The sequence below is a fragment of the Oryzias latipes genome, chromosome 19, assembly GCF_053564925.1.
Source record: "Oryzias latipes strain Hd-rR chromosome 19, Olatipes_Hd-rR_3.1".
NCBI lineage: Eukaryota > Metazoa > Chordata > Actinopteri > Beloniformes > Adrianichthyidae > Oryzias > Oryzias latipes.
Genome location: NC_136255.1, coordinates 14,851,051 through 14,874,700, shown reverse-complemented (window position 1 = coordinate 14,874,700; position 23,650 = coordinate 14,851,051). Strand labels below are relative to the sequence as shown.

Sequence of the window (23,650 nt, the reverse complement as noted above, 5' to 3'; positions counted from 1 at the left end):
GTGGTGCTAGTGGAAACTGCACTCATTGGTGTCACAGCGGTACTTTGTGTGGCACCGCAGGCAGTACAAGTCATTCCGGGTCCAGCATTTTTCATTCTTCCATGCTGAACCACCTCACAGCCCAAAGGGTGATGGTTGCTTGGGCAGCATTAACCCTTGTGCTATCATGGGCACTTTAACATTGGGAGTTGGGTCACCTAGACCCACTAGACAGTGCTCTGAACCTTTTTTCGTCAATGATTTGTGAACCTCACTGCTGTCCATGGATTACATGAAATCTTTCCACCTTTATCCACCTTTGTCATGGTAGGGAGAACACGTCAATGTAAGGGTGGGGTCATGTAAGATAGCACAAGGGTTAACACAAGCCCCCCCAGAGGGTCATGAGGTCAAGGCCAATAATTCACAGCTCTGTAATATTGGCGAGCCAGAACTCATGCATCTCGCCACCAGCCCCCGCTTTTCTCCAGTCATTGTCATCAATTGGGTGCTGGTGGGAGTGCATGAATCAGTGAAAGAACCAGTGGAGAGAACCGGCTGCACAAGAGAGATGTTAGATCCGGTGTCTACCAGAGCTTGACAATGTTGATCCTCCAGTTGAGAACTCAAGTGAAGTCCTCTGGTATAACCAAAGCATCCAACCAGTGTGCATTGGCCTTGGAGGGGTGTTAGTTGTTGGGATGATAGCCTCCTCATCTGACCATCCGATTGTCGTTTCCCTCTGGATTTTGGTGCTGGCACAGGGCAGTTGTGTGCAATGTGCCTGGACTCGCCACACCGGTAACAGCTATCAGGGAAATGGTGTGGGTGCTGGGCAGCCAGTGAACGACGCTGAGATGCCTGTGTGAAGATAATTGGACTCTGAAGCTGTCATCTATCTGTGCCTCATGGTTGATCCTCCTCACGCAGGGTTGAGCGCCGGGCACCGTATGTGAGGTGGAGAGAACGGTCTCTGTGCGTTCTCCTTCCCTGATCACTTCCTCCAAATTTTGGGGCGTGTCCAGGGGGACGTGTTGGCGAAGCCATTCAGGTGTGAGTCCTTGCAAAAACAGATGGAGGGCTAACTCTTCCTGTGCTACTGTAGAAAATTAGGGGTTGCCCTGGTTCTTTTCATCTCGACGGTGGTGGCCTATCAGCTGTTCCCTTTCATGTGTCTCTGATGAGCGCCGCCCGAACCGTTGTTCTAGTGCCATGATTAAGGCGCTCAGGTCTCTCTCCTCTGCTTGGGCCAGGTCCAAAATATCTGCTGTGCTCATCCTTCCAGGGCCAGGGCCATGTAAGTTGCTGTCTCCTCTTCCCTCCATCCATTGTGTGCTGCTGCAATTTGGACTTGTTTGAGGTATTGTTCTTTCTGGTTAGTTCCATCAAATTTTGGCAGTTTGACGGTGGCTTTGGAAGCAGCAGCGGGGACTCCAGTGATAACAGATGACAGTGGGTCCAGCAATCTCTACACATTGCAAAACTCCACAGCTGGAACAATCAGGGAGGCCAAAATGCATATAAACGCTAATAAAATAACAGGCATGAGAGCATCAGAGAAGAGACAGGGGTAGTCAGGATCCAGTCGAGAGTCGTTGCAGGGGGCAGGCAAACTGAGTCAAAAACAGAAGAGTTGAACAGAAGGGTGGGGTCATCTAAGATAGCACAAGGGTTAAATTAATTTTTTTAACCCTTGTGCTATCTTAGATGACCCCACCCTTGCATTGACGTGTTCTCCCTTCCATGACAAAGGTGGATAAAGGTGGAAAGATTTCATGTAATCCATGGACAGCAGTGAAGATCACAAATCATTGAAGAAAAAAGGTTCAGAGCACTGTCTAGTGGGTCTAGATGACCCAACTCCCAATGTTAAAGTGCGTAAGATACCACAAGGGTTAATAAACCATCAACGTTTTCATCTTCAGAACTCAGTGGATTCATAGGTGTTCGTTGCAAAACACTCATGTCAATTAGATTTTCACTTTGTGAAATCGATGACGACATATTCGCTGTGTAAACAAAAGAAAGTTGTGGGCATGGTATCTGAATTGCTTTAAAATCCAGGGCACTAGATATTCCAATATATAGTTTTTTTGTAGTTAGGGATTTTTGTGGGAATTTAGACACACCTTGTGATTGATTGAGTGAATGAGAGTCAGCTGCGACATCCAGGAAGTACAAGCAGGGGTTGCTGGGAGATGAAGTGCATTCAGGACTCTTGAGACGGTTCCTGCTGGTGACCAGAGGGGGAGACAGAGCTCTGACTTCTGACACTTTGTGCTCTCAAAAAGCTACTCAGATGCTCATTTGTGACCACAAAATACTAAATTGTGGCTAATTACTGCTTATAAGAGCACACAAAATACCAATCAGTGTGGCTTCACTGCATTTATCTCCTCTTACTGAAGAAACACGCGTGCAAACACAACGGTCCATGGAGACAACTGTCCACAGGTAAAATAAAACAGACAAAATTGGTTTTGTTACTTGAATAGAAAAAGCAAAGTTCAGTGTAACTGATCTAAATAAAAGTAACTGAGTATTTTGGGGCGATATTCAGCTCGATTATACGATTATATTCCAGCTATTTTATTTACTTCTATCTAAGAAAACTACAAAAAAAAATTATATTTTTCGGTTCCCCACTCATGTTTTTGAAGTTTTGTCATTCAGATTCAGTTAAGATCATCCGTCCCTCTCATCAGTAATCAAAACAGGAAGTGTCATCTCTTGACTGACACATGCTTGATCTACCATCAGCCTTTAGGGTACAGAATGGGACCCTTTCAGATGTGAGTTCACAACCACTGATTCAATTTGGTAGATTTAAGAAAACATTTATTCACATTAACATCAGTACATTTTTGAGTGCATTTTTTACATACTGTATTGGTGTATGAAGATAAATATCTCTGAACATATTTGTCCTACTGTGACATCAGGCAAACGTGCGAACAGGGTTGAAACTCATGCATTTCTGAACATAGTTTCTGTCGTGATTTCTGCATTTTCACTTAGATGCTCCTCGTTTTGTACAACACTTTTTTCTTCAGAGATGGAGAACGCAAATCATCAGGAAAAAGAAAAAGAAAAAAACCCAAATGTGAGATACGGTTTTAGCAGCAGACAGATATATTTGATATTTAAGCATTTCAACATAAAAGTATTCACACGCTAACATGTGCTACTTCACATTCCACTAATCTAATCTAAGATACACAGATCTCACATTCCTGAGGAGTTTTCGCCTCTTCCACTCCCTTTTTATTTCCTGTCAACTCTGAAGGTTTCGCCCATGTTTACATGTCCTTTCTTGCTTTTGTCTTTTTCCCCTCTCGCTTTGCTTCTCTTTACTCCTGGATGTTGAGGATCTGTGCAGACAATCCGTGGTGCCAGTTCTTCAGCTTGGCAAAGCGTGGCCCTTTGACTTCAGACTCAAACCTTTCTCTGATGATGAGGAGCACAAGACAAAGTTATGACATGAAAACTACATTACCATCTGTATCATATTTGATACATGGATTTTTGGGACCCCTACATCATTGGTATGATTCAAACTTTCCTAAAAAACCCATTGCATGTAACAAAGTTTATGTTTTCTGCCCTGCAGTTTATGCTCATTCCACTAAGGGCAGGAGAAGGACGTTTCCTGCTCATTTAAAAATGGCTGCCTCCTTGAAATCTCAAAAACCCTTCCGGCAGGAAAACCTTTAGCTAATTTTCAAAACTTTATGGTGAGAAATAGTTACTTCATTTAAAAAATGTGTGGATAAAATTTGAGACAGTGAGTAAATTAGGTGCTTTTTCGACACTCATTGTAATAAGTTTTGCCTCTTAAACTAACATTGTTGTGGACAAAGATTTACCCAATTACTCATCATATATGATATTCTTTATACCCCATAAGAAAGCATATTGCAAATTTTTTTGGGTGAGATTTTATCACATCCTAATTCACAAAAATATGAATGTTCAACCAATTCTTTGATGTTGTGGGCTTTATTAACATGCATTTTATGACTTTTACATGTGGTTGATTAAACCAGAGTAACAAGTAGCCTGAGCTCTATCCCATTGTTTTTGAACTTCCTCAATGAACATGTCTGGTCTTTTTGGATGCAACCACCAAGGGATGATTAAATCAACTCATTTGGTCTAGTTTTGTGCTTGTTTTTATCTTTCAATGAGGTAACACGCTATAATTAATAAAATTGACAAGGGTTCAGAAAATCTGGGAAATGCTTTGCATAAATTATGAAGACGCCTTTTTCTCCTTCACTTTCTACCTCTTTTTAAGAAGAAAAACATAGAATAAGTCGATAATAATCTGGGTCTATGGTGTCACTGTTAGTAAGTAAATGTTTATTACTGCAGCATCTTTTGCAGATAAAAAATCACAATGTGCTTTCCCAATATCTATAAATTGAATAAAATTACGAGTCATCATACAAATATCACAGACTAAACAATGACGAAGTCACAGTAAAAAAAAGTTAGTGTTTTTTCAAGACAGAGTTAAATATTATTGGATGTAAAATTTATTTTAGACGTTTTTATTGAGTGTTCAGCTCGAGGCCCCTAGAAAGTTGGGGTCCCAGATGATCGCCTACCTTTGCCTAAGTCTGCCTCTGGATGCAATTTAAGATCCAATAATTTTGCGGTTGGCCGTGTTTTTCTTCTATTTTCATATAAAACAATGCATTTTATTTTTAAAATGGCCTGATCCTTTGTGTTTTGCTATTTACTGTCATGCTTTGTAGCTAAAACATAGTTTTCTTCTCAGGTAAATGAGTAAACTTTTAAAATGGAATACTTTACAGAATTCCTGTTATTCAGAAATGCATTTGCTAAACTATACCTGATGCAATCAGAGTTTTCCCTTTTTCAAAACTCTGCTTACCTTGACTTCTGCAGAGCTTCCTCATCAGGATCTTGCACTATAAGACGGAAGCAAACAAAAGTGAGCAGCTAAAGAAACAAGTGAGAATGGAAAAAGGAGAGAAGGAGCAGTAGAGGAGTCAGGAGACTCACGATATTCAGTGCCAGTGATGTGGGCCAGGATCCTGAAGCTTTTAGACTGCAGGTTGGCAGCACGCCGAGCCCACTCAGACATGTCCTGGTTCGTGTCTCCAGGCCTGATGACTGCCTGATATACAGGGGACGCACAATCCACCACAGGCTCCTTAACAGGCAGAACCCCACTGTAACACAAATAGAACCCTTACAGTTAAAGCATTTAGGATTTAAAAAAATAAATAAAATCATATTACAGTCATTTTTGGAGCAGTAGTCACATTTTTCTGAATAGATTGGGTGCAACCAATCCATGCAGATTGGTGTATTATATAATCTTAACATATTTTACGTTGAAACCAGGGGGAAAAATGGACTTTTCACATTGAGGATTTTTTTTAATTTTATTTTATTGATATTATATATTTATATCATGAGAAATTAGTAAATTTTTTGTTTTTTTTAAACATAATGAATCTGGACTCTGTATTTGATTTAATATTATGTATTTATTTTTAACGTTGAATTTCCCCCCCTTATTTTCTTCAGAAAAACAAGTCAGTCTTTGATGGTGTCTTCCTATTTTTTAATATATGAGCAATTGGCTTCCTTAATTCTGCATGGCCTAATTCTCCTTAGGGTTAGAAAGAGGATATATACCCCTTCATGCCTGAATTTATTCTCAGTTATATAAAAAATGTTTTCTTCTGTGTTTTTTGTTCAAGGTGGTGCTAAATTAAGTGGAGTCCTGGATGAAATTGTAGGTTTCAAATTTGGGAGATTTAAGGTGCAATAAAAAATTGTAGTTCTTGTATTGGTTATGCCGTCAAACAAAGTAGTTTCTAAAAGCTCACACTGCACTCTCATGCTCGAGCTGAAGTGCCCGATAAGTGTTTCCTACTGTGGGGCCAACTCCACAAAGGAACAGGAAGTGAGTTTGTCGTCAAGGACCCGCACTTAAGTCGTGAGGAAAACACACTAAAGAGCAGGAGCGACGACAGACTGAAGACAGGGAAGCACAGAGGGAAGAAGCTGTACTTACGACAGGGGAGAGCCGGCCTCCTCACTGAGGTCAAAATCAGGATGAAGATGAAGAGGGGTGGGTGGAGGACAGCACAGGTGTAGTTGGTTGGTTGGATGGTATGAGCAGAGGAAAGTGGGTGAAGAGAAAATGGAGAAGGTCCAAAGCAAAAAAAAAAAAGCTACTTGACCACAAACATCTCTTTTTAGACACCAGGCTGCAGAACCTATAGTTTTTTTCCAAATCATTTTTTTCAAAAGTATATTCTAAATTCAAAACTCCCCAAAAAAAGATATACTTATCAGTATATGACAGATCTTCAGCAGTGTTTAGAAAATTATTACATTTTTTTTGTCCAAAAATTTAAATCAGATTCAGAAATAGGCTGCATGTGTGGTAAAGCAGCATTTCTGTATGCTCTTTTTTGTAACAAAAACATTATTTTGATTTAGCTGAAAGCATTAGAATCAATCGCTGAATTTCTTAGATTTGAGCCTTAGGCATTGTTTCAAATGTACTACTATAATATGATTTCTGTAGTTTGAAATCTACAAAATTTAAATAAATACAACAAAATGTTTGTTAGTAATCTAGTTGAACTAACCAAACTAACCAAAACACACATGTCTGAGGATCATACCTTTCGTGTCCTTTGGCCTGCGACTGTCCTGCTATTGCATCCATGATGGCGTCCTGTGAGTACATGCTGATGGGTGTGTTGTACTGAGCGTGAACGATGGTGGCCTTTCCTCCGGGACCCCTCACTTCAATGGGCTTGTGAGTGGAGAGGGCAGAGTCTTTGAAAGCGATGGGGTTGAAGCTGGGAGAATACTCCACACTGTTAAGGGTCGGCGGCAGAGGGGAGGAGATAAAAACACCGGGTGTTCACAGAAAAGGACAGGAGAGGAGGAACGCAGAAGAAGAAAAAGAGAAACTCTTCTTCAGTAACACATTTGTCAATTTCTGGAGGTCCATGATGGACCCAGTATGTGGAACCTTAGACATTGTTCCAAATTCTGTCATTTTCTAGCTCTGGTTATATGAAGGAACATTAATATTTACAGTTTTCTTCAAGTCAAACCAAAATATGATGATTTAATGTTGTAAACAATAAAACTCCTGTCATTTGATAACGTTGTTTTTAGTAAACAGCCTGATCTTCGAAAACCAGAGACTTTCACTGGAAGAACCAGCAGATCCGAACAGATAAAGAACATTTTTTGTCAACCCATTGACGCCTGGACTTATTTCCTGCTATTAAAATAAATATCTCTTATGTTTTTGCTTTCCATTAGCTGCCAAGTTAAGGCTATTGACATGCCACAGTCAAACATGCAGGTAAAAAACCCACAAGAAACAAACAAACAAACAGCTTTATGGTAACATATTAACAAAATTAGAGGTGAGGTGGAACAGTCACTTGTTATATATGGAGTTCCGATCAGGCGAAGATGTTTTTCTGAAGTATTTTGGCATTTTTACAAAAAAATGAACTTGTTCTTAACTTTCTGAAGCTACAAAAATGCAACTGAGGCACAAAAATGCAGAAGAAAAACAAAGAAAAAGTCAAAAATTGGATAAGCAGACAGGACATCTACAGATCTACTGTCCTTTGTGCAACAGGTGCTGTAAATAGCCCGCTTTGAGCTTCTCTGCCTGTCAGTAGCTGTAACTTTGAAAAGACTTCCAAATGTAAAAAAAAAATCCACACGTTTCACTTCACACTGGAAAACAATCAACAGAAGCACAAACGTGAGTTTCAGTTCAGTAAAGCGATTCAAACCGACATGTACTGACTTTCCAGCTGTGTTTGCGATAACCTGAAACAGATAACAAAAAAAGCAACGATTACAGGATGAAAAGAGTTAGAGGTATTCATTTGGTGACAACAATAGCCCTGCTTTTGTTGAAGGAAAGTATCCAACTATGCTTTTATCCCACGCACAGGTTAGAATAGCTCTCGCTTAATGTCTGGGGGATCATTTCCAACTCCCTATTCATCCCCAGGAGAGGAGTGACTGACAAGAGCAGAAGTTTTTAGGTCATGTGACTCAGAACAGGAGGTTCAGAAGACAGATTTAGCCCAGAGGAGGCTGGAATAGACACAACCACAAATTTACTAAGGTCAGGACTCATTAATGGAGAATCGTTTCTGATGAAGTTGGCGACGTAAACCTACTATGGTTATTTTGAGAGAAAAAAATCAGCTTAAACTTCATGCTTCAGTCACTTGTTGCTGAACTTGCACAGCACCAACTCTATTGAAATAACTTTGTCCCTCAGTGGAGAATCAGATGTTTCATATTTTTTAAAGACAATTCTGAACTGCAGAAATTGAATCTTTAGAAAGTAAGACTTTGTTTCAAGAAAAATTGTCTAATTTTTTTGTCTTTTAAAGTTTTTCGATTGGAAATGACCTTAGTTTGAGAAATTATGTTTTTGTAAAAGAAATATTTTCTTGAAATGATAATTTTTCTTCCCCTATAAATAAAATAATTAAAGTGTTTAGAATTTTTCACTTATTTTGATTTGTTTTTGCAGTCTGTTCTTGTTCTAGAACTTGGAGGAATTGATGTTAACTTTTAATAATATGGACATTTGTTTTGTTTTTCAAATGTTCTGTTTTATGAGAATATTTTTGGTTAAAGTTCTTACAGTACGTGAGGTGAAACATGCCACACATGGAACACCCCGGGGGGTGTCCTGTCTCAGGTTTGGCCTTCACAGCCTTCAGAATAACGGCACGTGAGCATTCCATGACCGCCTGCAGCACCTGCTTTGCTCCACGCCGCCATGTTCTCAGAGAGAGGCGGAGCTCTGGTGTCATGGCTCTGAGTTCTTCCTTCATGACTTTTCTTGACACCTGACTGAGCTGTCACTGTAAAGCAGCTGGGAAACACATCACAAAATGTGTTTACCAGCCACCAGGATGTGATCCAACATTAGCTTTACACAGTTTTATGCCATCTTTTACATGTGATCAGCCTATACTTTTTTAGGCTGGTTGCAAATATGCAAATCTATAGTTGCTTTTTCCTAAACAAAACTATTGTTATTTGATATATGAACAGATGATAAAGGCCTCTAAAAGGACTTTTTAAAATTTCCCTCATTGTCATCACTTGTAGTTTTGCTGACCTGTGACATTCTTGCAACACGTTTCTCAGCCTTACTCTATTTTTTCCACTAGATGACAGCAGAGCTCCACCATAGAGGTGCATCACAAAATACGTATATACAAAAAATGTGCATTTAGCTGCATGTCATGTATGGTATGCAGTTTTGTGTGTGTGTGTGTTCTGCACGGGGTGATACCTTCTGATGTGCGATGACAGTCATGGGCGAGTCCATTCTCGGAGTTGCCGTGGGGACTGGAGCTGGACGTCTTGATCTATTGATCGCAACATGTCATCTGTGACATTTTTCTTCTTTCAAATGCTATAATTGTAACTCTAAACCATTCATAATCTGGATTAGTCCTACATATCATTTTCATAATTTTTATTCCCACCCCTGGCACCTTCAAAAGTTACTTCTGAATTTTTGCAGCGTCAAGCTGCCTTCTTACTTCTGCATTGTGAGTGTCAGTTTGTTTGTTGCGGACTTGATCTTGTTCTGGGCCTCCAGGTGTGTCAACCCCTCGGTGCTGACTCCATCAATGGCTGTGATGATGTCGCCCTGGGCCAGGCTGCCACCCGCTGCCTTGCTGGCAGGAGTTATCTGGAGGAGGAGGAGGAATGATCAGATCACACTTGGACCAGAAAACAAAGATTTATGGAAGTCTGTATAAATCTTTATGCATCTGGCAAGGATGCGTCGGAACTAAGACAATTAGGAGCTTCGATGCGTGTCAGGAAAATTTACATTTTTTTATTAGCATTAAAGTAATTTGTTCGTTTAGAATCTTGATGATTGAACTGCCTTCCAACCAGTTAAATCATGCAGTACCTCATTCTAATGAATCTTTTTGTATTTTTAAGGAAGCAAAAGGAGAAAGAAAGAAGGAAAAAATTAGGAAATTACTTTTTTGCAAACTTTTATGTCCCTGAGATAAAAAACTCACGAAAAATGGAATGGAGTTATATAGTTATATAGTTATATATAACTATATAACTAACTATATAGTTATATAGTGTTGTACGTGCATATAAATCTTTTAATGTTTACATTTTTTGAGTGGTTTTTGCACACATTTTTTTCTGAAAGCTGCATGTGAGTTTAATTGCCGACATTGCAAGAGTAAAAGTTTGTTTTTGAAGCAGAAAGATGCCAAAAAAAAAAAATCCCCAGCAAAACATCCAAATGATGTTATTTTCCGTTTCCACCTTAACGTCCAGTCACTTCAGAGACACAGAACCCATCTCAGAAGCGTACAGAGCTGCTTCTACACTTATTGTCAACCTGTTTAAAAGTAAAAAATCAGCAATGCCTTCCAGGCTGACACCATACACAAACACTCACCTGCAGCTGGAATTCATGCTGTTTCTTTGAGTAAAACTTTCCAGTGTGGTTCTCCTAAGCAGACTTTCCCTCATTTTTATTCTTCCGGGTTACAGTTTTAGTTAATAAATCAATACAAGGCATGTTTGCATTATCACATGCAGATATTTCTATGCATTTTGTTCATTTTAGATGCATCGTATGTCAAAAAGAAGATAAAAATGTTATCATTGTTTGTAAGCTTTATTTAAGCTTTTACTTTAAGCTTTTTATCTTTTTTATATAGACTTTAGATGGACACATAAGATAAAAAGCTGTTTTCTTCTTTTTTGGCATCAAAAGAGTTTACAAATAACCTCATGATGCCTTTAAATATGAAAAATCCACTAGATACGCTCACTATTTATAATCCTAATCAGTGTAGTGTATCATGGATTTTATGGGCTGTGGTTTGACTAGCAGGAATCCACTGTCTTCATGTCTTTTTCTTTTCTTAGTTCTTGGCAGAACTGGAGAGGAATCCACACCGAGGGGGAGTAACGTCAAACTGTAATGCCACCCGGAGCTGTCCCATCACGCAGCGGCGTTCATTTGACCCTGGCGGCTCCCATCACAACCCGAGCGTCAATGCAATGACATTGTGCTCCCTGATTAGATCTCTGGGTGGGAAAAAGAACAACAGAGGTCCGGAGTGACCCATCAACTAACAACCTGATTGCCGGCCGAACATCAGCAGGTGTTTGGAGAGCTGGAGATGGGCGGGGGATGCCACTGCAGGTGAGCATCACACCCTCAACTGTTTCCTCATTTCCTTTTTCCCTCCCATCCGATCTCTAGGCAAAGCTCCAGAGGTTGTAAAGGAAACTGACCAACAGGGAGGAATTAAGCTTACCAAAGGTAACACAAGCTGCCATAAGCTTCCCGACGCTTCCCCCACCCTGCATCCATCCATGTATCTCTTCTCTGATGCTATTTAAAGCAAATGCTGTGAATACAGCAGCAGTTTTGCCACAAACATGATGATCCATGCACTTAAATGTAAATTTGGGATCTTAACATAAGTGTGGTAAAGAGGAAACATTTACTTGAGGGTGAACAGCTGGAAAAAAGTACTAGTGATTAAACTTTGCAGTGTTTTAGTCATTTACATTTGTATATCAATTAAAGTTTCCCATTTTCAATGAACCAGTAAACTGTATGGAATTGCATATCTAGTATATAATTAGCAATGTTTATTAAAAGTTACAAAGTGCAGCAGCGGCTCTCCTCCAGCTTAACTATGCCAGTCTTCTGGAGATTAGATCGAAGCCTCTCTGTCATCATCACCTACAGCAGCATTACATAACTGCTGCACAGCCAAATACGACACACATACCAAACGCACACACACTACAGCTATATAAAGTTTTCCACATGCATAGTATAAGCTAAAAAGATCCAAATATTTCACTTTTCAATGAAACATTTAAGAGTTTCTGGAACATGAGACGTGCACAGTGTAAGAGATTTGTTTCTGAAGTAAATAAACAGGCAGGAAAGGATGTTTTAACCTAAGTGCATGGCAGATAAACCGTTTGTTGCTTTCTCAACAAATATGAAGCCACACGGGACGTCCTTACCCTGGAGATAGTTAGTGGCATGTTGAAGTCTTTTCCTCCCTGTAGTCTGAAGCCCCATGGAGCAGGGCCATTCAGAGTCACTGTGTACGTGCTCATCTTCTGTCAAATGTCAGCACTCCTGCTTCCAACTCCTTGCAGCGGTGCGCTTCTTCCCCCTGTCCTGTGTGCCCTTGTTCTGCTATCCTTTTGTCCCAGTCAGTGGCCTCAGCGGTGACTTCCCCCCTCGGTCAGCCCGGACTTCACGACAGTGTCTCCTTGTCTGCTCCCAGCGCTCAGGACAAACACACTAAGGCGGTGGTGGTGGTGCAGTGGGTGGGTCAGGTGCAGTGGAACCTATGAGACACACACATGGACACAGAGGCATGCAAGAACACCGTGTGCAGACGCACACATGACGTGCAGAACAAACTTTAGGCTGTTTTCAAAAGCTGCTTGCAAACTCAGAAGCCACAAGATAATCTTTCAAACTTATTTTTACTAAAGATTGTAACAAATTTGAGAAGACTTTTGTTATTTTGGCTTTTAGGGTTGCTAAGGTGAAGCAACAGACCGGCTAAGAATAGCTGGGAGTAGCACAGACATAGGGGCCCAGGCCCCCGTATAAGGCTTGTAACACGAAGCCCCAGAATGCTTCACTGTCGATTCACGTCACCAATATAGACCCCTCTTACTGCAACACATTCTTTCTCCCTCTTTCCTCCTCTTAGCACTGTCAGTCCACGCTGCCCGCACCCTGTTATGTGTAATCAGTCTTTTGAGGGTCGATGACATTCTCTTTTCCGCCACTCAGGGTTTTGTTCTGCAGGAAATTACAAATCACCCAGCACCGATTCTCCAGAAACAAATCCAGTGGGCTGATGAGACAGTCGATCCTGTTTGAGTGTCTGGAGCTCCAATTCAATTAACAGCCAACAGATGATTGAATGCAGATAGCAGATGTTGTTTGATGGGTGGTTACAAAGATGTCAAGTGACTTCACCTTTCCAGAAATGTAGAATGCCATCGGTCCATCAACAAGAGTCTGAACATGTTCCCTCAAAATGTCAAGCTACTTTCACTCCAGACTTCCAGGGGTTTGTGTGATGGTTTTTTTCTTTCTTTGAGCTTGAATAGCTCATGAACTTCTGCACTTTCTGCTGCTGTATTCTTTGAGACATGATTTCCAAAAAGGCTTTGGATTTTACTCGGCATGCTTATGCAGCTTCATGTCTTTTATTTGCATTGATCACTGACCTTTTCTGGGTTATTGTTAACAGCACCAAGGCCAGAACCTGTCCCTGACTGTTAAGTTGTATTCAGTGTTAACATAGTGGTAAAGTGGTAAAGACCCACTCAAATGAAAAAGGTGTTTTTAACATGTTATCGTGCCATTGTTCTGATGAAAGAAAATCATGTTTAACATTGAATTCCAGATTATTTCTTAATTCAAATCATTGTGAATCCGGAGCAGATGATAAAATGCAGTTTGAATAATATTATAGCACAAAATCTATGCTCCGTTCCATTTTAATTCATCTACTTGCAGACAAAAAGATCCCTGTAGGTCTTTGTTTTCCTCGTCTGAGCTGGAATCTGGCCCAAAACTGTACAGCTCCGATATTGCTCACTGTTTCTGTTGCACCGCTAATGTTAGGTTGGTGTTGTGAGGTGCTGTAGGCTGACAGGAGAGAATGTAAACAAAAGAATGATTAGAAATGAAGGCAAACTTATTCTGTGCCAACAGTTCTGCTCACAACTCAGAGGAGAATTTCCAATGAATGACTGTCACTCTGCAGAAACTATGTCCTAAAAAACAATTTTTCTAAATATTGAATAAAATCGGCATAATCATAATTAAAAACCACTTGGAACACTTAAAGAACACATCTACCTTTACGAAAATTGAAGTAAGTAGGAACAACCATTAAAAAGTTTAAAGTCCCAAAAAAAATTACAAAGTAATAAAGATTAGAAAAACAAAACAAAACATGTATTTGCAAAAGCAACCTTAAAAATTAAGAGCGCATGTAAGATTAAAAACTGTCAGGAAATTTTTGTGAGATTTTCATGCTGTTGGTTGCATAAAAATTAAAAGAGCCTTTTTTCCTATTTATTTATGTATTTATTATGCTTGACGCACAGCCTCTTTCCTCTGAACGCAGCGACCTTCCTGGTAGAAACCACTTCAGAACTTTGGTCAACATTTTAACTCTGTGAACATTTAAAAACGAAGTGAATTTTCTTTCCCCTTTTCTTTAATTTCCTGCTTTCTGAATCATATTTACAGAAACTTTGTTTCTGAACAACAGGAAGATATTTAATCTGGAACCATCCTAATGAAATTCTAAATACAAAAACACACCAACTTCACCGCTAATGGAAGATTTAATCATACTTTTATTTAGAAAAATAAATTAAAAACTGCACAAACATTGTGTACTGAGAAAACCAATTTAACATGAAACAATCACTTAAATAAAGCAAATCTGAAAGTTGATTAATACATAATATTCATATTTCCTCTGAAGAATTTACCCATCAAACTCTTTACATACATATACATTCAATAATAAAAATCTGAAACAACTGGAAGGTACTCATGTTTGTTGTCATGGTAACTATGATTTTGACCTTAATTTAAGAGGGAAAAAAATCACTCAGGATTACAGAGCCAAGAAATGAGCTGCTTTATAGTCAAAAAGGGTTAACAGGATGTGAAAAAGAAATTAAAAAAAGAAAAACGTTTGGAGATGCATCAATCAGTTGATCATAAAAATGCCAGATGTGTGTGCGGGATGCAGAGGCAGCATCAGAGTTTTGTACTCTGATGTTAACGCTGAGAGATAAACTGCAGACTTTGAGTCCTGGTGAGGCTGACTTGTGGCATTTGATGGCACAAATCATAGAAAAAGGGAGTGTCAACAAATCTCCTCAGTGATGTCAAACGCTTATGTTAATTGTTGCATGGCTGCCCTGTGCCGAGCATCTGTCCTTTAACAAAAAATGACATTGCCTTTTAATCAAAGCAAAACATTTTATTTTAACCACATAATGTAAATTGATATATCTTTTTTTGGGGTGGCCATTAAACTTTTTTTGGGAATATTTTACATATTTACTCAAAACAATCTGGAGGTGTATCCTGTCAAATGTAAGTTGTTAGCTTGTGCAAAGCCTCACTGATGTGAAACCTACGGGAACCTCAAGGCAGCCTGATTCTGGGCAGAGTTGGAGAAGATGCTGTAGATACTGTGAGTATAGATCCGTAGTCATTTTTGCTGTTTTATGGAAAAAAAAAACAACAACAAAAACTTTAAAATATTGAATACATTGAATTAGATTTTAGCAGCAAAGAATCTTTTAAAGGTACAACAGTACAGTTAGGATCTGACTGCAGTTTTTAAGTTTTTGTCACATTTAGCAGTTATCAGTTACCATTGACTGTATAAAAGAACTGGAGAATGTGTGATGTCACTCATAGAAAATGATTTAAAAGGAAGTCAGTACAGTTGCCATTATTTTGCAATATGGACGTCAGGAAGTAGTGATTGGTCCGAGTCGGGCTGAGTCATCGTTTCTGTGGAAATATCAGGGGTGAGCTTGTTTGAAGACCCCTCCTACTAGACCACATTGAGGCATCTGATTGGCCAGTTTATAACTGGAATAACTTGCACCATAGAAAACATCTTGTGAAAAAAACAAACAACTGAGAATGATCAAGAACATGCTAGAAAAAAAAGGGAGCAGAGCAAGAATAGCTATTCTGACCAACAGAGTGACTGAATAACAAATGTTTATTTCTCTATAGAAGACTATGGCGTTTTGGCTTCTCGGAGCCACCAGGTATTTTGTTTGGAACGCCAAAGGGGAGGGGTCACTCAGTCCAGTTCTCAAATGTAGCCAATGAGTTTGATCAATTATGCAGATTAGAGTAAAGCTACGTTCACTCAGGGCGTTTGATGCATGTTGAAGAACATGACGGTGTTCACACTTGATGAGCAGGGAAGGGCTTGTTCTTTTTTTTTTACTGTTGAGAGGCTTAGTGCAAAAAGTTGAAGTGGTGCAAATCATGCTCCAGGCTTTTTCTTTCCCAGCTCTATTCTGATATATGAAAGACTTGGTGTCATAGAATTCCGGCCGGGCAAAACCCACAATTATTAATTTCTCCTCTATTATCATTTTTTTCCAAACGGTTGGCACTTCTGTGAATTAAAGGGGTGCTTCCCATGCGTCACTACCAAATCTGAGCCCCTGATTGGTCAAAAGTCAACCTGGTTTAACTTTCAATGCTCAATCAACGACTGCATGTTTTATATTTGCGTAGCTACGCATCAACGCACATTTACATAGACTTTTCATTAAAAGTGTCTGCTTGAATGAGCCAAGACCAGTATGAACATAGCTTAAAAGAGCACCTTAGATGGTCGTGGCTCTGGAAACCCATTCATTCACTTCCACTAAAGAAACACCATTATGAGTGAAAACATCTCCAAAGGCAAAAATAAAACTGTTTTCTGTTGCTCAGAAAGGTTCATATTAGAAATGTCATGAAGGTTCACTGTTCCAGTTTAAGACTTATGTGTGCAGCCCTAATTCTGAGAGCAAAATGTTTAGTAAACAGGTGTTTTTTTTAAAGTTAGTTAAAAACAAACATTTAGTGTCAGGGTCACATTGGCCATTTAGCTTATTTTGGTGCGTTTTCATTAAACAGATAAAATAAAGAAAATCATTTTTACATTAGCTTTTTTTAAGGTTACAAGGTCACAGCATCAATATATTTTTAATTTTAACCACCAAGCATAAACTAAGGTACTCCACACAAAGAAAAGCAATATGGACTCATAAAACCATGAGATTCCCAATTGATAAATATTGACCATAAAACCCATATTTTAATGCTCTATGATTTATGAAATTGATATTTTTTTACAAAGATAATTTTCTAATGTGATTTTTAAATTGGCAGGAACAGAAAAAAGAAAGAAAGCACCTTTTATGATCTGGGAGTGACTCTTTTATAGCTTCTTGCTCCCCAAATGGTGTAATAATCCAGATCCCACAACAAATAAAAGATTAATAAATATAAAGAAATTCAATGGAAATAAAATTGGAAACCTTTTAAGCTACTCCGTATTTTAAATTTCCAAATGTAAAATTTGAAATAAAGCAGAGAATTTGGAATGACTGTAATCCATTATGGATTATTATTATTATTATTGGACTTTCAGGGCTCAAACTCATGCTTTATGTAATCTGGAGTTATAATATTATGATATTGGTCTAAATGTTTAAAAACTTAAACAGGCAGCAACAGAAATCATTTGTTTTGTCAGAATTTGCCTTGAAACAAAACTTTTTTTTTTGCAAAGTTTACTGTAATTTAGAGTGTGTTAAAAGCTAAAACTGAAGCCCTGAACATTTCTTTAAGGCTAATTGTTTCTTCCAGCTCTGAGGTAAACCATCTCCAGCCACTATGATATGTCAGAAAAGGTCAAACACACACAGCATCTGTGCAAACACCGACGCAAACTGATTTTGTTCTGGGCATCCACGCTCACACACAAATACAGTGCATGCAACAAAAAGAAATTAAAAAAGGACAAAAGTCAGTAAATAGCATGCTGGTAGAGAATATTTCCCACAGTTACACAACGTGGTACTTCTGTCCAGTTGTTCATGGTAATGCTGTCGTCTCCAGCCTCGCTATGTCAAGTAACTCTTTGCTGACGGGACTGGAGGACTTGGCCAATCTGAGGTTCCCATGGAAACCAGGTGGACTATGCAGAATGGAGGGGCTGGATATGGATGTGACGATGATGGACGTCGAGGCCCTGCACCCAGACCTTGGCCCCGACTCCCTCAGCACATTATCCAGCTGTTGGAGCAGAGAGGAAGAGGAGCTTAGGCCCTGAGATTCTTTCATTTGAAGGTGGAGGTGGGTGGATGCTCGTGTGAAGGGAAAGTGAAGCATGAATTAATCAAATATAATAGGAGGTCAGAGGTCTGCACTTAAAATGTCTACTTACTTTTTTATTCTACATTATATCCCTGATGCAGGTTTTACTTTAATCAGATTGAACAGATTGGATTTGTTGTTAAGTATTTTACAACTTTGATTTCAAAATTACATGTTTAGAGAGTTTTTAGACCAAGTCATTTCTTAATCTGACTGCACCTGAACGTTGCACCGATGGCAGAGGAACTCTAAAAGATTTACAGCGATCCCTACTTTAGTTTGAGAAGAAGTAAAAAAACAAAACAATTAAAAAAGTGGTTTGAAAAACATAAAAGATGAATAAAAGAAAACCACACCAACCATTTCACTTTTACTTTTAAAACTGCCTGCTTGGCTGGCATTCCTTATAGAATAGCTATTAAACATAAGAGGAAACTCCAAAAGTCAAAAATATGTTTGGCTCACTAAAGGAAAAAAAACAAGACTATAAAAATGTCAAGAATTTAAAAAAAAAGTCAGTAAAAAGTCTTTTAAAATAGAATTAAATTAAAGTAGAAGGCTAAAACTGGATTTGACAAAAAAAAAACATATTAATAAAGTTACATCAATAAAGTAAAACTGAAAAGATTTTTTTTTAATGTTCATATTAGGTATAAAATAATTACAATACGTTTAGAATGTTGAAATTTATATTAAGAAGAAAATAAATACATTTGAAATTTTGAAAAAAAAAAAAAGCATCTGAAATGTTTGCTTTAAAGTAAAAGTCAAATTGATGACAATATTTAAAATTCGGGTAAATATAGTCACAACTTTGATGTTGACAAAAAGTGTTACAAAAAGGTCTATTACTGTCCAAATAACAGAAGATATGATTTGACAGTCAAAATTATGAAAATTATGTTTTTGTTTTAAGATTTCAGATTTAAGTCAAACTGAAATGGATAAAGGTAAATTCTTTATATTGGGTTCAGAATTTCATTGATAACAATTTTTTTGTAAATGTTGACATAAGAGTTAATTCAATTTTAAAAAGTTGAAACTTAGACTTTAACGACTTTAGGCTGAAAGTTAAATTTAGAGTAAAAGAAAATTGTTGAAAAATTTTGGAACAAACATAAATTGCAATATTAAACAATACAATCCAAATTATAGGAAGAAAGAAATCTTCAGCATAACGGCGAGACAAACCAACTCACGCGACAAGTCATTCAAAAACATAGCGACGGATGGGAACAATGCGTTGATTTACAGCAGAAGCATTATAATTTCTGCCCGACTCTAGCGCTCATCATCTATCAAAGGAGATGTCGGCGTTTTGTTGGGAGCGGCTACGGATGAAGGGATTTTGGTAAATTGTGGTTGGGGATTTTACAGAGGAGCTGTGGCTCCAACAATTCTGCATGAGGCGCTCAACTTTTGATGAGCTGTGTGATGCTGTGAGACTTCTTGTGGCGCCCGCCGTGCAGCGACCAAAGCAACTAGTTTTATCTGGTCGTCGTTTAAGTGGCTTATTTAACTAGGAAAAAAATTTTTTATTGTAGTTTTGTGAAAGATGTCAATTTTGATACGCTGCAAAAACCACCTCCTCCAAGCGCAAAAACCTTTCGTGTTTATTATGGAACTGCTGCTAATGTTTTATTTAAGAGAGTGAGCTGAAAAATAAAAGTTAAGAAAGATCAAACTTTCAAAATAAAGCTCTATTTGGTGAAGCTCAAAGATGGGGTTAAGAATAAATATTCAGGACAGAATCTCCACATAGAAAAGGTAAACTATATATCAGAAACCCGCTCCAGAAGGGTCCTGTTCTAGGCACAGAGATAACTCTAAAATGTGTCCCATCATGCTCTACTGTAACATTGTTATGAAAAATTCCTATCCTGGTCTCAATACTTTGGCCACATTTTTGAAATCATGCTTTATATTGGACTTAATCTATATTTTAGAACACAATCATTTATGGAATTCAGTGAAACTACCATCTTATGCCAAATAAAAATTCAGCATTATTTGCATCAAACATAAAAAAAAACCCTTGTCTAAAAAAAAGCCCAGTGATTTGCAATGAACAAAGGTTCATGAAATGTTTCCTCAAAGGTTAATTATTTCTTGTCAGCATCATCATGTAGGTTTGTAGGCAGCAGACCCCTTTATGAGGCTGTGAGCAAAGCTGAGGACTGTTGGCAATGTGTTTTCCATTCACTCCTGCCACAACACGTTAGGATGACGTGTCATTTCTGAAGGACTGCCGTGTTAAAGGTCATTCTTGGTTTATTTTAGCGTTGCCCAAACAAACTTTCTTCCGTAAAAAAATGCTTGTTATCGTCAGCAATGCCAACAAAACTCTGCCGTCGATAGAAAACATTTTAATAGAAAAGAAAAGAAATTCCTTACTTGGAAATCACTATTTCATTTCATTTACAGCATCTAAGCAGAACTTTAGAAGGGTGGAAAGTAAATATCAAAGTACAAATAATCACTTTAGAAATGTTTCAATCTCTATGACCAAATATCAACGCATCACAAAGCTGGATAACATATCTGGTACATCTTGATCTGCAGAAAATGGTTTAAGATTGATTAGACATGAGTCTGAGACGGCCAGAAAAATGATTTTTGAAATATTATTATTTTAAGTTTTCACCACTACTGTGAGATAAGAAAATTGTCTATTTTTCCATCAATTGCATGATTCACTAAAATAAAGCAGCTTCTAGTTTCTTAAAGACCCACTGTGATGAAAATTGTGTATTTAACGTGGCATTTTTCTGATGGAGGACACATTTAAAATTGTATTTTTGAGTATTTATTTATTCAAATCACTGTGAATCAGGAGCAGATGAAAAAATGCAGTTTGAAAAAGCTTTTATTTGTGATGAAGATTAAATGCAGGACGGGCCACAAGCTCCCTGCTCCGAGCTTTCAGTCATGGTGAGGGGAAGGGGGGCGGTGTTGCTGTGTTCCAACCGCACATAACTCAGAGGCAAACTGCCTATGAACTCCTACTGCTCTGCAGAGATTACAGTCTGTTTGAGAGAACAACACAGGTGTTTTTTTGTTTTTTGTTTTTTATAATTTTGGCTAAAATGGCATAATCATAAATTAAGAGATCACTGGGAACGCTTTCAAAGTTGATCAAAAGATGATCAGAGTGGAAAATTCAAATCATTTCTACTACCTGGTATTAGATTCTTCACAAACGGCCTTCAAACCAGTGAATTGGTTTTTAGTTTATGATTTAAAAAAATATTCCAAATTATACTTTGTGCTGTTGACATTGTTATATACATGTATGAATCTGAAAAATTATAATTTTTTCACAATTACAAAGTATATATCCTACCAAAGTTAACACAAAGATAATATTTATTTTTGATTTTCAAGAAACAATAAAAAAGTCAATGGATGAATTAAAGAGATTTCCAAACTATAAAAATGTTAAAAGCTAAATAAAACAATAAATACTGGTAAATATTACAAAAGATGTTGTTGTTTCTCTTTCGGCTTCTCCCATCAGGGGTCGCCACAGCGAACGAGTCGCATGATAAATTTGGCAATGTTTTACGCCGGATGCCCTTCCTGACGCAACCCTCTCAAAGCAACCGGGCTTGGGACCGGCACAGAGGTAGAGAAGGGAACAGGGAGCAGCCCGGATTTGAACCCTGGTTTCACGGACGGAAGGCGCCGCAAACCAGCACGAGCTAAACTGGCTCCCAAATATTACAAAAGATGTGATTATGGTAATTAATAGGATGAAAAAACTGAACAGTGATGTTTTTTTGTGCACACAAAAGAATTAGAAAGAAACATTTGTGATTCATTTAAGAAAAAGTTCTGCTCTAAGTTTCAAGAAAAAGAATCAGTGAACTCTTACAGCAGCAGGAAGATGGCTGGTTGGCTGTAGACTGATGTTGGACAAGCAGATGTCTTCAGGCTCTGTCAGAGTCTGAACAGAGTGCACACAAACAGAGCCTTTCAGTGTCAATTATACTCAGAAGACGTTAGGTACAAACAGGACCTCAAGGTCAGACTTATAAAAAAATCTAGACAGCGTCATCATAATAGACCTTTGAGACAGAAGAGAAGCTCCACATGATCACGCACTTCATCCAAATTTGAAAGCTTATTTATTTTGAGAGTCAGCTTTTTTAAAAATCAGCTTAATTAGATGAATGTGCCTGAGCGCTCTGAGGAGACTTTGTGAAAGTTCCTTGTACTCCTGTACCCCCCCCCCCCCCCCCCCCCCCCCCGCGCGATGATTTCCCAGAACAATGAACCAAGTCTGAACAAGTCACCAGAAAAGCAGATTTCAGCTGATCAGAGTCTAGCAAACCAGAACATTCTTATTTCTGAGGAATTTCTCTTTTTTCTTTTGGTTACTTACTGGTCTCCATGGATATTTATCTCACCCATAATTCATTTCTCAAATCACAATTCAATTTGTAATTTGGTCATGAATTTTAAAATGCAATTTATATTTAAGAATTGAATATGCAATTCAGACTTGCTATTTGAAAACACAAATGTAGGGCTCAGGAAAGGCCAAAGGAGTAAGGATTGAAATAGGATTTGGCCTTTTTCTCTGTTTATCTTCACTCCCTTTTTGTAATGATGAAGCAAATCCAGTGGCTATTTGCTAAATAATTAGATGTGTCCTCTTTTCCTTTCAGCTTTTCCTTTCCGGTTGTCGCCACAGCAAATCAGCTTCCTCGTTCACTGCATCCATAAACCTCTTTGGTTTTCCTTTAGACCTCTTGCCTGGCAGCTCTAGACTCAGCATCCTTCTACTAATACATTTACTGTGTCTCCTCTGGAGATGTCCAAACCATCTCAGTTTGGCCTTCGACTTTATACCTAAAACCTCTAACATGTGCCGTCCTCTCTGATGTATCCTATCCATCCTGGTCACTCCCATTATGGACAGGGAACCTCAGCATCTTCATCTCTGCAACCTCCAGATCTACTCCCTGTCTTTTCTCAGTGCCACCTTCTCTAGGCTGAACATGGCTGGTCTCACCACAGTTTAGTACCGTTCCTTTTATTCAAGCTGAAACTCTTTAATCACGTACCTGACACTTTTCTACACCCATTCCAACCTGCCTGCACTCACTTCTTCACTTCTTTTCCACGCTCTCCATTTCTCTGGATTGTTGACCCTAGATATTTCAAATCCTCCCTGTAACCTCACTCTTCCACTTGGGTCTCTCTCATTCACAAACACGTACTCCATTTTGCTGCGACTAACCTTCGTTCATTTCCTTTCCAGGACAAACCTCCACCCCTCTAGCTTCTCCTCCATCTGTTCCCTTCTTTCGCCACAAATCACAGTTTCGTCTGCAAACATCATAGTCCATGGTGATTCCTCTGTCAGCCTGTCCATCATCATAGCAAACAGGAAGGGACTCAGAGCTGTATGTAATCCCACCTCCACCTTGAACCCCTCTGTCATTCCTACAGCACACCTCACCACTGTCTTACAGTCATACATGTCTTGCACTGCTCTAACATACTTCTCTGTCACTCCAGACTTCCTCATACAATGTAACAGCATAATATGCCCCCCCCCCCCCCCCCCGTTTGATGATCCATAAATGATTGATAAGATGCTGAACAGATTGTTTCAAGTGTTAGAGGACTAATTTG

At 38.6% G+C, this 23,650-nt stretch overlaps 2 protein-coding genes across 3 annotated transcripts in view; both read right to left on the bottom strand.

The window, feature by feature from the left end:
- Positions 1 to 2,795: 2,795 nt before the first annotated feature.
- Positions 2,796 to 12,643, bottom strand: ldb3b (LIM domain binding 3b). Its single transcript, XM_004080459.5, has 9 exons — positions 12,073 to 12,643; positions 9,582 to 9,733; positions 9,329 to 9,404; positions 7,811 to 7,833; positions 6,654 to 6,851; positions 6,035 to 6,058; positions 5,011 to 5,180; positions 4,880 to 4,916; positions 2,796 to 3,426 (listed from the first exon to the last, which is right to left on the bottom strand). The coding sequence occupies exons 1-9, from the start codon at positions 12,166 to 12,168 to the stop codon at positions 3,330 to 3,332; spliced, it is 873 nt and encodes a 290-aa protein (XP_004080507.1). The 5' UTR covers positions 12,169 to 12,643; the 3' UTR covers positions 2,796 to 3,329.
- Positions 12,644 to 14,430: 1,787 nt separating this feature from the next.
- Positions 14,431 to 23,650, bottom strand: part of LOC101157094 (melanopsin-A-like) — a 61,619-nt gene continuing 52,399 nt past the window's right edge. For both annotated transcript variants that reach the window (XM_078937291.1, XM_020712260.3), the window contains exons 10-11: positions 21,882 to 21,953; positions 14,431 to 17,926 (exon numbers count right to left, since the gene is read on the bottom strand). In XM_078937291.1, coding sequence (XP_078793417.1) covers positions 17,726 to 17,926; positions 21,882 to 21,953 — 273 coding nt within the window. In that variant the 3' untranslated portion in view covers positions 14,431 to 17,725. The remainder of the gene's footprint in view (positions 17,927 to 21,881; positions 21,954 to 23,650) is intronic.